The 14,784-nt window shown below is 39.9% G+C and overlaps 4 protein-coding genes across 4 annotated transcripts; 2 read left to right on the forward strand and 2 right to left on the reverse strand.

Moving 5' to 3' along the window:
- Positions 1–4,816: 4,816 nt before the first annotated feature.
- Positions 4,817–5,401, reverse strand: LOC115966974. Its single transcript, XM_031086096.1, has one exon. The coding sequence runs from the start codon at positions 5,399–5,401 to the stop codon at positions 4,817–4,819; it is 585 nt and encodes a 194-aa protein (XP_030941956.1).
- A 474-nt stretch (positions 5,402–5,875) lies between these two features.
- Positions 5,876–6,661, reverse strand: LOC115966975. The gene has a single exon (XM_031086097.1). The coding sequence runs from the start codon at positions 6,659–6,661 to the stop codon at positions 5,876–5,878; it is 786 nt and encodes a 261-aa protein (XP_030941957.1).
- A 5,045-nt stretch (positions 6,662–11,706) lies between these two features.
- On the forward strand, positions 11,707–13,243 carry LOC115966976 (receptor-like protein EIX1). The gene is made up of 2 exons (XM_031086098.1): positions 11,707–13,083; positions 13,196–13,243. The coding sequence occupies exons 1-2, from the start codon at positions 11,707–11,709 to the stop codon at positions 13,241–13,243; spliced, it is 1,425 nt and encodes a 474-aa protein (XP_030941958.1).
- A 493-nt stretch (positions 13,244–13,736) lies between these two features.
- Positions 13,737–14,359, forward strand: LOC115967781 (receptor-like protein EIX2). The gene is made up of 2 exons (XM_031086926.1): positions 13,737–14,110; positions 14,186–14,359. Exons 1-2 carry the CDS (start codon positions 13,834–13,836, stop codon positions 14,341–14,343), a joined length of 435 nt encoding a protein of 144 aa, XP_030942786.1. The 5' UTR covers positions 13,737–13,833; the 3' UTR covers positions 14,344–14,359.
- The last annotated feature ends 425 nt before the right edge of the window (positions 14,360–14,784 follow it).

The raw sequence follows: 14,784 nt of genomic DNA on the forward strand, positions 1-14,784 counted from the left end.
AGGCGTCTGTGCGAGGCAACTGATGAATTGACTGCTGCCAGGGAGCAAATGGCAGCCCTTAAAAAACAACTAGAGGAAACCCAAAGGCTAAAGGATCAAGCTGAGAAGGCAAGGATTGAGGCCGAGAAGGCAAGGGACGAGGCCAAGCAGAAGGGTTATGACCTTGGAGTAGCTGAGATAGAGGAAACCCTTAGGGCAAAGGTCCCAACAGTGTGCCACATTTACTACGCCCAAACTTGGGATGAAGCTCTTAACCAAGCTGGGGTTGAGGCTTCATCTGAGTTGAGGAAAGCAGAGAATGTGTTTTACCCTTCTAAAATTCGAGCCTCGGATCCACCTTCCACTCAAGATGATGTGGCTTCTACAACTGTTGATCCAAATCCAGAAGCATTGCCTCAAGATCCTCCTACTTCCAGCCAACAAGGGCCAACAAAAGAAACCGGTGCTTCCCAATTAGTATCCTCGGATAAGGCTGCAGTTGTTTCGAAGGTAGGGGCAGCTTCCTAGGGCTTTCAACAAGACTTGGCTTCTACAGTTATGCCCGCTGAGGGAGCTTCTAAAGACAAGGAGGGAACAACTACCTCGGAAGCAGATAACCCGGCCAACAAAACTTCCAAGCTTCAAATTAAGCTAAAAAAATGAGCTTCCTTTTGTAATGTAATTAAAACTTTTGTAAGGGATTCTGAATCTGTTTTTTTTTTTTTTTTTTAAGACATATTTTAATGAAGTGGGCACTTTTACTTTTTCGAATTCGTTTGAGTTATTGTTTATTTCATTTTTGTTTTATTCGTTTTGTTACTTTGGTTTGAGTAGTTTTCATCTTGACTGCCCTTTGTTTATACAAGAGAAAAACATAACTTACACACACTTTTAATTGGCAGTTAAAATGGATAATAACCATTGAGTCTATAACATCACATAGATATATTTTGGATACATATATATCCATTCTAACAAGTTCAAACTTAAGAAAATGTCCAAAAGTTGGATAAAGTTAAGTCTAGAGCACCACAGTATGCTTTAAATGATGCTCACAAGCTTATTGGGATTTATACCTGTACTAGGTAATTAGAAACTCCGTAATCCGAGAATGGGACTTGAAGGTTTACTCCCTTTAAATGCCCAAGTTTGTGTTGCACTAGCATTTTAATAATAAGAGGTTGTATTAGTTTCTATGGAACCTATTTAATGCTCCAATAGACATCATAGGGTATTAATTTCCACTAAGTTTGTGATCTGAGGAACCTGACATAACTTAGTTTTTGTTTAATACTTCAATAGATGTCATAGGGTATTAATTTCCACTAAGTTTGTGGTCCGAGGAACCTGACATAACTTAGTTTCTGTTTAATACTTCAATAGATGTCATAGGGTATTAATTTCCACTAAGTTTGTGGTCCGAGGAACCTGACATAACTTAGTTTCTATTTAATACTTCAATAGATGTGGAACACATGATGTGTGATTGGCATAAATTAAAGGAAGACTAAACAAGATTACTTTTATTAATAATAATACCTCTTCAGATTGTTTACATTCCAAGGATGGAGTACAGCTTTTTCATCTAAGTCTTCCAAATAATAGGCTCCTATTCCGGCCACTGAAGTAATTCGATACGGTCCTTCCCAATTAGGTCCCAATTTTCCCTAGGCTAGATTCTTGGTGGTTCCCAGAACTTTCCTCAGCACCAAATCTCCTACAGCTAACGGCCTCAGCTTTACATTGGTGTCGTAACCTTGCTTGAGTTTATGTTGGTAGTAAGCCAGTTGGACCATTGCATACTCCCTTCGCTCTTCAATCAAGTCCAGACTTTTTTCCAACAACCCATCATTACTATCTGAGGTAAATGCACTAGTTCTTAATGTTGGGAAACCAATTTCCAGAGGGATTACAGCCTCAGCTCCATATGTCATTGAAAAAGGGGTCTATCCTGTTGACCGTCGAGGCATTGTTCGATACGTCCAAAGGACATGTGGCAATTCCTCCACCCATTTTCCCTTTGCATCATCCAGCCTCTTCTTAAGTCCATTCACGATAACCTTGTTGACAGTTTCAGCTTGCCCATTCCCTTGAGGATAGGCCAAAGTGGAATATCTATTCTTTATCCCTAAGTCAGAACAGTATTGCCTGAAGGCTTTACTATCAAATTAAAGGCCATTATCCGAGATAAGGGTGTGGGGAGTTTCGAATTGAGTAACGATATTCTTCCAGATAAACCTTTTAACATCAATGTCTCTGATGTTAGCCAAAGGTTTAGCTTCGACCCACTTAGTGAAATAATCCATGCAGACCAGCAGATACTTTTTGTTTCCTAATGCTTTAGGAAAAGGACCTACAATATCTAAATCCCACTGAGCAAAAGGCCAAGGGCTAGAAAAAGGATTAAGAATTCCTCCAGGCTGGTGGATGTTTGGAGCAAAACTCTGACATTGGTCACATTTTCTAACATACTCTTGCGCTTCCTTCTGCATATTTGGCCACCAATATCCTTGAGTAATGGCTCGATGAGATAGGGACCTTCCCCCCGTGTGACTTCCGCAAATTCCTTCATGCAGTTCCTCTAGGAGTGACTCTGACATCTCGGGATGTACACAAAGCAGATACGGCCCAAAAAAAGAACGTTTATACAACTTTTTATCCTCGGACAACCAAAACCGAGGAGCTTTCCTTCGTATTTTCTCAGATTCTGTTTTCTCCTCAGGCAATATATCGCTTTCGAGGAATAGGAGTATGGGGTCCATCCAGCTCGACCCTAAGTTGACTTGATGAATCAGGAGCAAGTCCTTCCTTGTTGGGGTAGGGATGATAAATCTTCAACAATTATCACCCAAGGCAAATTCCTTGCCGAGGAGGTGGCAAGCATTGCCAAGGAATCTGCATGGGTGTTCTCACCTCTGGGAACATGTGACAAGTCAAAAGATTCAAACTTTGTTTGTACACGCCTGACTTGACCCAAATACTCTTGCATTCTTGTATCTCGAGCTTCCAGCTCCCCTTTTACTTGGCCGATGATCAGTCTTGAATATGAAAACATTTCCACTGCCTTTCCACCCATTTTCTAGACCATAGTCATTCCCATCAGCAAAGCTTCATATTTCGCTTCGTTGTTCGTAGCTGAGAATCCCAGCCTCTAGGACTTCTCAATGATGATCTTTTCAAGGGATACCAGAACTAGCCCCACCCCTGCTCCCCACCGGTTCACTGGTCCATCAATATATACTTTCCAGGATGGGGAGTCTTGTGTGGAGATTAGGCCAACTGACTTTTTGTGCATGCCATGTTGCTTCATCTCAGCTTCTTCTAGAAGCTCAGGAAACTCAGCTACTAGGTCGGAGAGGACCTGGCCTTTCACAGAAGTGCGAGGCATATACTTGATGTCGAAAGCCCCTAGGATCGTGCCCTACTTAGCGATCCTCCCAGTATAATCTGCGCTCCTAAGTATGGACCTGAGCGGTAACTGAGTTAGAACTATGTAGTGTGTGCCTGGAAATAATGTGGGAGTTTCCGTGTAGCATGCACTACTGCCAAGATGGCCTTTTCCAGTGATAAGTACCGCACCTCAGCTTCATGAAGTGACTTACTTACGTAATAAACCGGTCTTTGGATGCCACTGTCTTCTCGTATCAAGACAACTTACTACATGAGAGGCCACTGCCAGATAGGCAAACAGGACCTCGTCCACCTCAAGACTGGACATGATAGGTGACCGAGATAGGTATTCTTTCAGCTGATGAAATGCTATAGCACATTCCTCAGTCCATTCAAATCCTTTCCATTTATGCAATAAAAGGAAAAAGGGTCTGCACCTATCAGCTGACCTAGAGATAAATCGGTTCAAGGCAGCAGTCATTCCTATCAGTTTCTGCACTTCTTTCGGATTCCAAGGTGCTTGTAAGCCGTTAATGGCCTTAATCTGATCTGGGTTCACCTCAATTCCCCTGTGAGTCACCATGTACCCCAAAAGCTTTCCGGAACCTACACCAAAGGAACACTTTGAAGCATTCAGTCGTAGCTTGTGCTTTCTCAGAATTCCAAAAATGCTAGTAAGATCCCCCACATGCTTGAACACCACTTTACTCTTCACAACCATATCATCGATATAGATCTCAATGTTCCTGTCCAATTGTGGTTTGAACATTTTAGTCATCATCCGTTGATAAGTAGACCCTGCATTTTTCAAACCAAAGGGCATCACTTTATAATAATAGTTTCCAATGGGAGTGACAAAAGCTGTCTTCTCTTGATCCTCCAATGCTAATGGTATTTGGTGATATCCTTGGAAAGCATCTAAAAAGCTCATCCGAGGATGCCCTACTGTTGCATCCACCAACTGGTCTATTCGAGGCATAGGAAAAGGGTCCTTAGGACAGGCCTTATTGAGGTCTGTGACGTCCACACACACTCGCCATTTCCCAGTCTTCTTTTTCACCACCACTATGATGGCCAACCATTGGGGATAAAAAACTTCCTTGATAGCCCCTACATGCTTGAGCTTGGTCACTTCATTTCTGACAGTCTCGGCGTGCTCTTTCGACGGACGCCAAGGTGGTTGTCTCTTCGGGGTGACAGAAGGATTAACATTTAGATGATGACAGATGAAACTTGGGTCTATACCCGGAGCTTCGTATGCGCTCCATGCGAACACATCAATATTTTCTCTAAGGAATCCAACCAATTGCTCTATTTCTCATAAAGGCAGTTTAGCTCCAATCTGAAAGAACTTCTTCGGATCATCTCCAATAGTTACCCTTTCCAAATCTTCGCATCTTGCCTCGTCGGCTGGTCCGCTGAAGGGTAACGTCGAGGTTTCTGACTGCTATAAACCATTATCAGCAGTGGTCGAGGTCTCTGCCTCAGACCAATGTTGAATAGCCGCTACCAGACATTGTCGGGCTGCAGCTTGACTTCCTACTATCTCCAGAACCCGATCTCCGGATGGATACTTCATCTTCTGGTGTAGAGTAGAAGAGACAGCCCCCAGGGTATGAAGCCAAGGTCTGCCCATGATGGCCGTGTATGGAGAGTAAACGTCTATAACGATGAAGTCCACCTCCACCACATCTGTACCAGTCTGCACAGGTAATCTGATCTGACCTTTTGGGACGACCATTCTTCCTTCAAAACTCACCAGAGGAGAACTGTAGGCCGCCAAGTTCTCAGACTTCAAACCTAGCCCCTTATACAAGTCAGGGTATATTATATCAGCAGCACTGCCTTGGTCAATCATCACCCTTTTCATGTCGTACCTGCCAATTCTCAATGTGACCACAAGAGCATCATCATAGGGCTGTATGGTTCCAACCTTATCCTCATCTGAAAAACCCAAAACCAACGAGATGTCCATCTTGGCTCTCTTAGGCATTGAGCTATACTCCTCGGTTGGAGATTGGGATACCGACATTACCCTGGAAGGACAAGATCTAGTCCTCCCTGGGGTAGCAAATATAATGTTTATTGTGCCAAGGGGGAGTCTCGAAGAAGCATCTTCCCGCATCTCCGAGCCTGCTTAGCTTATCCGACCACTGGAATGATGGAAGAGTTGCTTCAACTTCCCTTCTCGGACTAGCTGGTCCAAATGGTCCCATAAATTCTTGCAATTCTTAGTTGTGTGTCCATGATCCTAATGATAGTGGCAATAAAGATTCTGGTTGCATCTCATAGGCTCTTCTGCCATCTTGTTTGGCCACTTGAAAAATGGCTCATTCTTGATCTTCTCCAGTACTTGTTGCACTGGCTCTCGAAACACAGCATTAACCGCCTGGGTGTTGGTAGAACCTGATTGCCCAACAAAGTCTTTCCGAGATCGGTTATTATTGTACCAGTCCGACCTGAAATCCCTTCTCTCCTGAGGGATCACCTTAGCCTTTCCTTTTCCCTACAGTTGATCTTCTTCTACTCTTATGTGCTTGTCAATCCGATCCATCAATTGGCATACACTAGTAATAGGTTTACCAGTTAGAGATTTCCTCAAATCATGCTCGGCTAGAAGACCATCCTTGAAAGTGCTTATGGCCACATCATCGTGCTCTCCCTCTATCTCATTAAACATCTCCCAGTATCTATCCGAATAAGTCTTCAGAGTCTCACCCTTCCACATGAACATAGACAATAAGGACCCCAAAGGCCGAGGAACCCTGCTGCAAGTAATAAAGTGAGCGCCAAAAGCCCGGGTGAGTTTTTTGAAGGAATCAATAAAGTTAGCCCTTAAACCGTTGAACCACCTCATCGCCACTAGGCCCAAGCTAGATGGAAAGACCTTACATATCAAGGCCTCATCCTTGGAGTGAATAGTCATCCTTTGATTGAAATGGCTAACGTGTTCTACCGGGTCTGTCCGACCATTATAAATGGTGAATGTGGGTTGATGAAATCGCCGAGGAAGGCTCGCATCCTCTATGTTCCGTGTGAAGGGTGATTTAGAAACTTGACTCAGTGCCTTGTACATGGCATCGTTCCCCAAGCCTTTATGAGGCGGGCTTTTGTACCTACGTCGACGGTGTTGCTCCTCTTCATAGGAAAAGGTCTCGCTAGGCAGAGTTCTGGATCTTCGTCTATAACTAGCACCATTTGTCTCTTCAGAGGACGGTTCGAAGCTGGGCGGGGAACGTCTTCGCCGAGTGTGACGCAACTCTCTTTTCAACTCGTCGATTTCACGTTGCATGTCTCTGTCATTCTTTGCATGGGAAACATGACTATTCCCTTGAGACTGACTTTTGCTGGTATGAGTTGTGTGCACACTTCCCTCACTGCCCCCTCTCTATTCAATGCTCCTGCGCAGGTTGCCATGCTGGGAACCCCTTGACTCTACTTGATGTAGATCAGCATCTATCTGGTGCGGTCCTGCTGCTGCCTGGTGTGAACCTACCTCCTCTATCGTGAACATTGTAACCGAATTTCCTTTAGACTAGATCAAGTAATCCCCACAGACGGCACCAATTGTAAGGACTGAAATTGGATTGGTCCCAAACAGGATTGGGCTAAAACCCAAGCGGCCCAAACAATAAATTTGTAGAGCGTGGATGGAAGAACTAGATCTATTCCAGAAGAAAAACGATTAGATTTAGTGGTTTCAGACTGTAAAACACAATTCAGATTAGAAAATCTATCCTCGGAATAGTCCAAGTAGTTCATATCATATGGTTTTGTTGAATAAAAATTGTACAAGAGTTACAGTCCTGATCCTTTATTTTTTCCTCCCTTTCTTTGGTACATCTTTCCATATTATATATTCCAGCCTTGGTGTCGTCCCTACCACACATGTGTAGGTTAGATTTCGAGAACTCATTCCTGTCCCATCTAGCACTTCCTAGAACCATCAACTAGTAGCTGTAAGGCTGCTTGATCACTGTTCAGGCATCACTTCCACATTAATGCAGCCAGAGAGTTGGTTGGGAGTCATTTAATGCGAAGGCAGCAGCTTTTTGAAGATATTTGTTGTCCTTCTCCTTTCTTATCCTTTGTTCGACGTCTAACCCTTAGTGATGATGTAACTCCAAAGTAAGTCCGTGATGATATGGCACTCAGATTGACCTCAGACACATGTTGCCGAGAGGGCTTTTGTCCTCGGACGCCTGTTGGACCTATCTCATATTGTCTCTACTCCTTTCTTCATTCCGTTCTCCTTATAATCTTATCTAGACCTCCTCGGATCGGGCCATAGGCCCAGTTAACACTGTCTTAACAGTACTCCCTAATTAATTGGCCCCCACCCTCTTAAATCCTAAAACCCACCTATTTATTTTAGAAGTATCATTTTCATTCCTATGAATAAATGCTCCCATCATAGGGGGAAAAGGACAAGTAGGACAAAATTCTAAAGAAAAAGAAAAGATTTTACTATAAACAATTTAACATCGTTGAAAGCTAAATGATGTTATAGGAGAATGAAAATAGATAGATGTTGGAATACAAAGGATAGAGGATAGTCCTTAAGGTAGAGGGCAATAAAAACAGATAAATATTCTAATCCTCTTGCAGCTACTATATTGTTAAAAGGATAGAGGATAGTCCTAATTGTGTTGATGAGATTTTTTTTTTAAGGAATCATTGTAATGACTTTTTCAAGTTGAATTTAATAGGAAGTCTTTTTTTCAAAAAAAAAAAAAAAAGGAATAGCTTTGGTCAAGCTCCACATTAATATTTCTACAATCATTATAGACTAGTAGTGAATTAGATGACAAAAGAATTCAAATGCTCTCTCTTCAGAGTGAATCAGATGATAATAGGTTCATATAAGGAACTTGGCTAAGTCCAAAATCAATAATCCTCCAACCATGCGCCTTCATTTTTAAGGAAACTAGTCGCAAACTCATGCAATGTGTGGGAATAAATAATTATTTTGTAATTGTAATTGTAATATAATGTATAATTTGTTCTCCCTAAAAATTAAACAGTTGCTATTCGGTCCAATTAGGTCTACTTCAGTCCACTTTGGTCCCATTCAGTCCAATTTGGTCCATTCGGTCAATTCGGTCCATTTTGGACAAATTGAGACTTAAATTGATTCTTTTGTAGGTTGCCTTTTCAAGTTTAGCTCAAGAATTCATTGTTTTTTCTTAATTTTTGTGTCAGAAAGTATGAGATTTTATTATATCTGGGCTAAACTCTTTAGTTTTGAATTTAAAAATACAAAAAAATAAACATTAAAAATTAGAAATATGAGCCCTAAAAATGCAATAAAAATGATAAATATTCAAAAGTATTATATGGTTCACATCGGTCCTATTTGGTCTATGTTGGTCCATTCTGCACACTTTGGTTCTATTCGATTCACATTGGCCCTATTTGGTCCATATTGTCCTATTTGGTCCAATTTTTCCACTTGGTCCTATTCCGTCTTATTTGTTCCTACTCAGATCACATTGGTTCACTCTGTCCTATTCAATTCACTTTGGTCTTATTCGGTCCTCCTTATTCCCATTTGATCCTATTTTGTCCATTCGGTCCACTTTGTTCCATTTGGTCCATTTGTGTTCACTTCAATCCATTTTTGTACACTTGCATACAGGGAAAAGAAATGTTTAAGTTGAGAGTACCGATTCTAAATCCAAATTTATTTTATATATATATATATATATATTAAATTCGTAATATCTAAAATTTTAGTCATAGCATTTATTGTTGCTACACTTTTGTTGAGCCACATTAACATAGTATTTCAGTCCCCTTTGATCCGGCTAAATTTAAGTGAAAGTCTTTCTAAACATTAAGCCTATGAATATACAAATCTAATATTTATGGCTCATTTATTTTAACATCATTATTTTTAAATGAATTGAGGTTGATTATACATTCAAGCAAAAAAATAAAAATAAATAAATAAACGAGTGTGTGTGTGTGTGTGTGTGTGTGTGTGTAACTGCATTGAATTGACCACATTGGACCGAATAGATCGAAGTGGACTAAATGTACCGGATTGGACCGAATAGACTGAAGAGGATTGAATTTACCAAAGTAGACTGAATGGACCAAATTAGACTGAATGGACCGAATAGACCTAACTGGACCGAATTGGCCAAGTGGACCGTATGGACCAAATTGGACCAAATAGACCTAACTGGACCGAATAGACCTAAGTGGACCATAGGGACCAAAGTAGACCGAATAGACCTAATTGGACTGTAGGGACCAAATTGGACTGAATAGACCTAATTGGACTGAATTGGCCAAATTGGACCGAATAGACCTAGGTGGACCGTATGGACCAAATTGGACCAAATAGATCAAAGTGGACAGAATGGACCGGATTGGACCGAATGGACCAAACAGGACCGCATTGACCAAAGTAGACCGAACTGGACCGAATTGGCCAGTTGGACCTTACGGACCAAATTGGATGGAATAGACGTAACTGAACCAAATCGGCCAAATTGGACCAAATAGACCTAGGTGGACTGAATGGACCATATTGAACCAAATAGACCTAAATAGACTGAATGAACCAAATTGGACCAAATAAACCTAAGTGGACTATATGGACCTAATAGACCTAACTGGACCGAATTGGCCAAATTGGACCGAATAGACCTAAGTGGACTGTATGGACCTAATAGACCTAACTGGACCGAATTGGCCAAATTGGACCGAATAGACCTAGGTTGACCGTATGGACCAAATTGGACTGAATAGATCAAAGTGGACCGAACAGACCGGAATGGACCAAAGAGGACCGGACTGACCAAAGTAGACTAAATGGGTTTGAATGGACCGAACCAGCTCCGAATTGGATTGAATTGACTGAAGTAGACCAAATTGAATTGAAGTGGACTAAAGTAGACTGAATTGAACTAAAATTGACCAAAGTGGACTGAAGTAGACCGAATCGGACCAAATTGATGAAGTGGACCAAATGCCAATCTGTTATTAGTATATAGCCAAGATTGTGTTTTGATATAAATTCAAATTCTTACTTTCAAAATAATCAACTATTAACCCAACTAAAATCAAACCAAAACTAAAAGAGAGAAAAATATGCTACTTGGAATGGGAAACTAAAAACTAAAACACCAAAACGTATGAACCCAAAATAGAGTTTTAAAAATCACAATAATTCATCAATATAAAGAAGATTTGTAAGAAAGAATTTTAAAAAAAAAAAATGAAGAGAGAGAGAGAGAGAATAGCCACGTTTTAAGAGAGAATAATAAGAAATTTATGGAAAATAATATGAGAAGAAAAAAAGTAAAATTAAAAATTATTGCAATAAACACCAAATTATCGAAGTCATGTTATGTTATGTAATAAAATAGCATTCTATTCTTATATACTATCTTTATATATAGAGCAATAGGATAATATCTATGAAATCAAAGAGAAGAAAAATGATAACAACTTAAAAACATAAGGTCCGAATTTTATTATTATGCTTGATAGCCCTTTGTTGCAGTGCATGCAAAAAAGCAAAATGTACAATTTTGAATAAGTTAGGTTATGAACTTGGGAGGTTATTAGACGCTCAAGTCGACCTAGTTGCATGGATGACCTTCACTCGTGTTATTGTAATAAATTTAAGAAAAAATTTCTAAAGAATCTTAACCTGATCACGAGCAAAAGCTCCCATTGGAAGTATTCCACTTTACCTTAGAATATGCCAAGGACAAAACAAAAGAGTGGCGTTAGTGTTTTCATGAACATCGATAGGTTACTGCTGCTCCTCCTGATAATGAGCCACAATAATATTAATTAGTTCCAATCCTTTTGTTGGAGGTGGAAATGCATATGAAATTTTCACGACCCATTATAAACGATATGCAATGTAGATAGCTGTCTATGGGGGAAAAAGAAAAAAGCAATGTTAGAAAGTTTGGACACGATCATTTGACTCGAGTCAAGTCCTTAAATTTAAAAAGTAAAACGCGTTAAATTTGTCATAATTATAAATGGAACGAGTTTCTTGGAAAACATGGACAGATGGACTTTAAAAGATTGGCTTTTTGGTAAGTCCATGGGTACCAAAGGGAAGTTTCTACACACCTGCGTGATAGAAATTTTGCCATAATTGTTGATAAAAATAATACAAAAATTCTACTGCAAAAAGAGTTGGTCATATATTCTCTATTCACAGGCTTGAGACTTAATTTTGCAAACCTTACTTTACTTTTGTACCGATAGTTTGCAATCTCAAACACAACCATGATCATGTTGATCAGAGGAAGTAAGTTTATTCAAATACTTGTATTTTATCTCATTGGGCTTCACTGCATGGAAATGGCGTTGACTGGTGTGGTACCGTGCATGGATAGCGAGCAAGAGGCTCTTCTCAAGATCAAAGAAGGCTTTAAGGATGTTTCAGAACCCTTCTCTTCGTGGACTGCAGAAGAAGATTGTTGCAATTGGAGAGGAGTTGGATGTGACAACACAACTGGTCATGTGACCATGCTTGATCTCCACAGTCGAGACCCATCCAGCAAATTGCTAGGTGAGGTAAGTCCTTCTCTGCTTGACTTACCATATTTGAGATCTCTAAACTTGAGCCTCAACCATTTCCAGCAGACTCTAATTCCAGAGTTTATATGTTCTCTTAAATATATCGAACATCTCAACCTATCTAATGCCAATTTTCGAGGAACCATTCCCAGTAGTCTTGGAAACCTCTCACACTTAAAGTCTCTGGATTTGAGTGGAAATGGCCTTTTTTATTTAAAAGCCGAAAACCTCAGTTGGGTTTATGGTCTTTCTTCTTTGGAAGTTCTTGCTCTAGGTGGTGTTGAGATTAGCAATGCAGAGGATTGGCTTGATGCAGTAAATATGCTACCTTCTCTGGTAGAATTGCGTTTAATCTTTTGTAAACTTCACAAGCTTCCTCAAAATTTGCATCATGTGAATTTTACTTCTCTTAAAATCCTTGATCTCTCGTTGAATAATTTCAGTTCTACAATACCAGATTGGTTGTTTGACATTGGTCATAGTCTTGTTTACCTTAATCTTTCAAGATGCCAGTTATATGGTGTGATCCCAGATGCTTTCGGTAACTTGACTTCTCTCATATCTCTTGATCTCTCGATTAATTATCTCGAAGGTCCAATACCATTAACTTTTGGCCTATTTCAAGAACAAGTAGAGCTCAACAGATCTTCATCACTGAGAGAATTGTATCTTTCCAGCAATAAATTGAATGGATCCTTCGAACGAAGTCTTGCACAGTTTTCGCAACTGGTTGTCCTGGATGTGGCTATGAATGGCATGGAGGGTAACATCACAGAATCTCAATTACTAAAATTCAGTAGCTTGCGAGTGTTAGATCTTTCTTCAAACCGGTTTGCATTGAATGTGAGTTCAAGCTGGATTCCACCCTTTCAACTTGAAAACATAGGTTTGAGGTCTTGCCTACTAGGCCCGAAATTTCCCCTGTGGCTTCGATCACAAAAGAATTTTTCTACCATTGATGTATCTAATGCTGGAATTGTAGATGTCGTGCCAGATTGGTTTTGGAACCTTTCTTCCAGGATCATGTTAATGAATCTGTCTTTCAACGAGCTCAAAGGACATGTGCCTGATTTTTCCTCCCAACTCCAACTTTCAGAACTAGATTTGACTAGCAATCACTTTTGGAGTCCCCTGCCTCGCTTCTCTGCCAACTCAAGGGTATTGTTTCTAGCTAGAAATTCATTTTATGGACATATTTCACACTTATGTGGAATAATGTCTATAAATAACTCCCTGAGTTATTTGGATCTATCTTCAAATAATTTATCAGGTGAGATTCCAGACTGTTGGAAATATGGACATAATATTATGGCTTTAAACTTACGTAGTAACAGTCTTTCTGGACACATTCCCAACTCAATGGGCCAATTAGTACGTCTTAAGACTTTGCGATTGGGGAACAACAGTCTGTCGGGAGAAGTGCCTTTATCGTTGAAGAATTGCATTGATTTGACATTTCTGGATCTTGGGAAAAACAGGCTCTGGGGTAACATACTAGCATGGATTGAAAATTTACAAAACTTGAAAGTTCTTTTATTGAGATTTAATTTATTAAGTGGAAATATTCCATTGCAATTGTGCCAACTGAAATATTTGAAGATTTTGGATCTTTCATCAAATTATTTATCTGGAACTATTCCACCATGTAACTTTCTTGGCATGACTTCCTTAGAAGACACTCTTTCCTATATTAGCTATCCTTATATGGCCTATTCTGATAGTGTCAAACTCACATTCAACTCTAGGGAGTTTATGAACCACGGTTTTCCTTTTTTTAATGTTATTGACCTTTCATCCAATCATCTATCGGGACAGATTCCTAATGAATTTATAAGCCTTCTTGGATTGCAATATTTGAATTTGTCCGGAAATCATCTGGTAGGACCCATCCCACCAAACATCGGTGAAATGGCAAATTTAGAGGCTCTTGATTTATCAAGGAATTCCCTTTCATGCACCATGCCATCTAGCATGACAAATATGACCTTCCTCGAGATTTTCGATGTGTCATTTAACCACTTGTCAGGGGAAATTTTACAAGGTGGGCAGTTTAACACATTCGACAACTTGTCCTATATAGGGAATCCTCAACTTTGTGGGTTTCCGCTTTCAAAGATATGCTCGAGTAATGAATCATTGGGAGATCCACATTGTAACACTGAAGAAGGAGATGAAGAAAAGCAAGGTATTCAAAAAGAAGAGCAGCATGGCTTCAAAATACCTTCATTTTATTTAAGCATGGGACTTGGATTTATTGTAGGGTATTGCGGATTTTGGGGCTCTTTACTGCTGAATAAATCTTGGAGGTATGCTTATTTCCGCTTCTTGGGCAACATGAATGACAAATTTTATGTGATGGTAGCAGTTGGAGCAGCCAAATTGAAAAGGAAGTTTCAACACCAACAAGCTCCCAAGTAAAGGGTCCTCAATAATTATGTTCAATAATCACCTTTGCGAGTACCTGCTTTATGTCTTTCAGTATTAAAAGTGTTGAATAAATTGTACTATGTTGGAATATGCTTCCCGTGCTTGCATTGTCATAACTTCTTCTGTCAAATGAAGGATGTTTTAAAATTTAAATCAAAGTAATTTGCAGCAAACTAGAATGGCAATGGCATTAACTCCATTTCAAGAATCAAGGTAAAAGCAAATCACGAGGATATTTGTCGCACCCTAATTCAGATAACATTCCTTCTCCACATGTGATTTTGTATCAAGCTTAGATAAATTTACATGATCTCTGCTCTTATATATGAGAAACAAAGCCAAAAGAGAGATTAGCTAACAAACTAGCTAAATTCTAGCAGAAATCCAACGGCTAATACACATGTAAAAACAGAAAAACTGACTCACTAACCT

This window comes from Quercus lobata, chromosome 11, assembly GCF_001633185.2.
Source record: "Quercus lobata isolate SW786 chromosome 11, ValleyOak3.0 Primary Assembly, whole genome shotgun sequence".
NCBI lineage: Eukaryota > Viridiplantae > Streptophyta > Magnoliopsida > Fagales > Fagaceae > Quercus > Quercus lobata.

Coding starts and splice junctions, on each gene's coding strand:
- LOC115966975 (XM_031086097.1), bottom strand. CDS start 6,661: ATGCAACGTGAAATCGACGAGTTGAAAAGAGAGTTGCGTCACACTCGG.
- LOC115966976 (XM_031086098.1), top strand. CDS start 11,707: ATGGCGTTGACTGGTGTGGTACCGTGCATGGATAGCGAGCAAGAGGCT. Junction 13,084..13,195: donor GCTTCTCTGCCAACTCAAGG/GTATTGTTTCTA, acceptor ATAATTTATCAG/GTGAGATTCCAGACTGTTGG.
- LOC115966974 (XM_031086096.1), bottom strand. CDS start 5,401: ATGTCGGTATCCCAATCTCCAACCGAGGAGTATAGCTCAATGCCTAAG.
- LOC115967781 (XM_031086926.1), top strand. CDS start 13,834: ATGGCAAATTTAGAGGCTCTTGATTTATCAAGGAATTCCCTTTCATGC. Junction 14,111..14,185: donor AGGAGATGAAGAAAAGCAAG/GTATTCAAAAAG, acceptor GATTTATTGTAG/GGTATTGCGGATTTTGGGGC.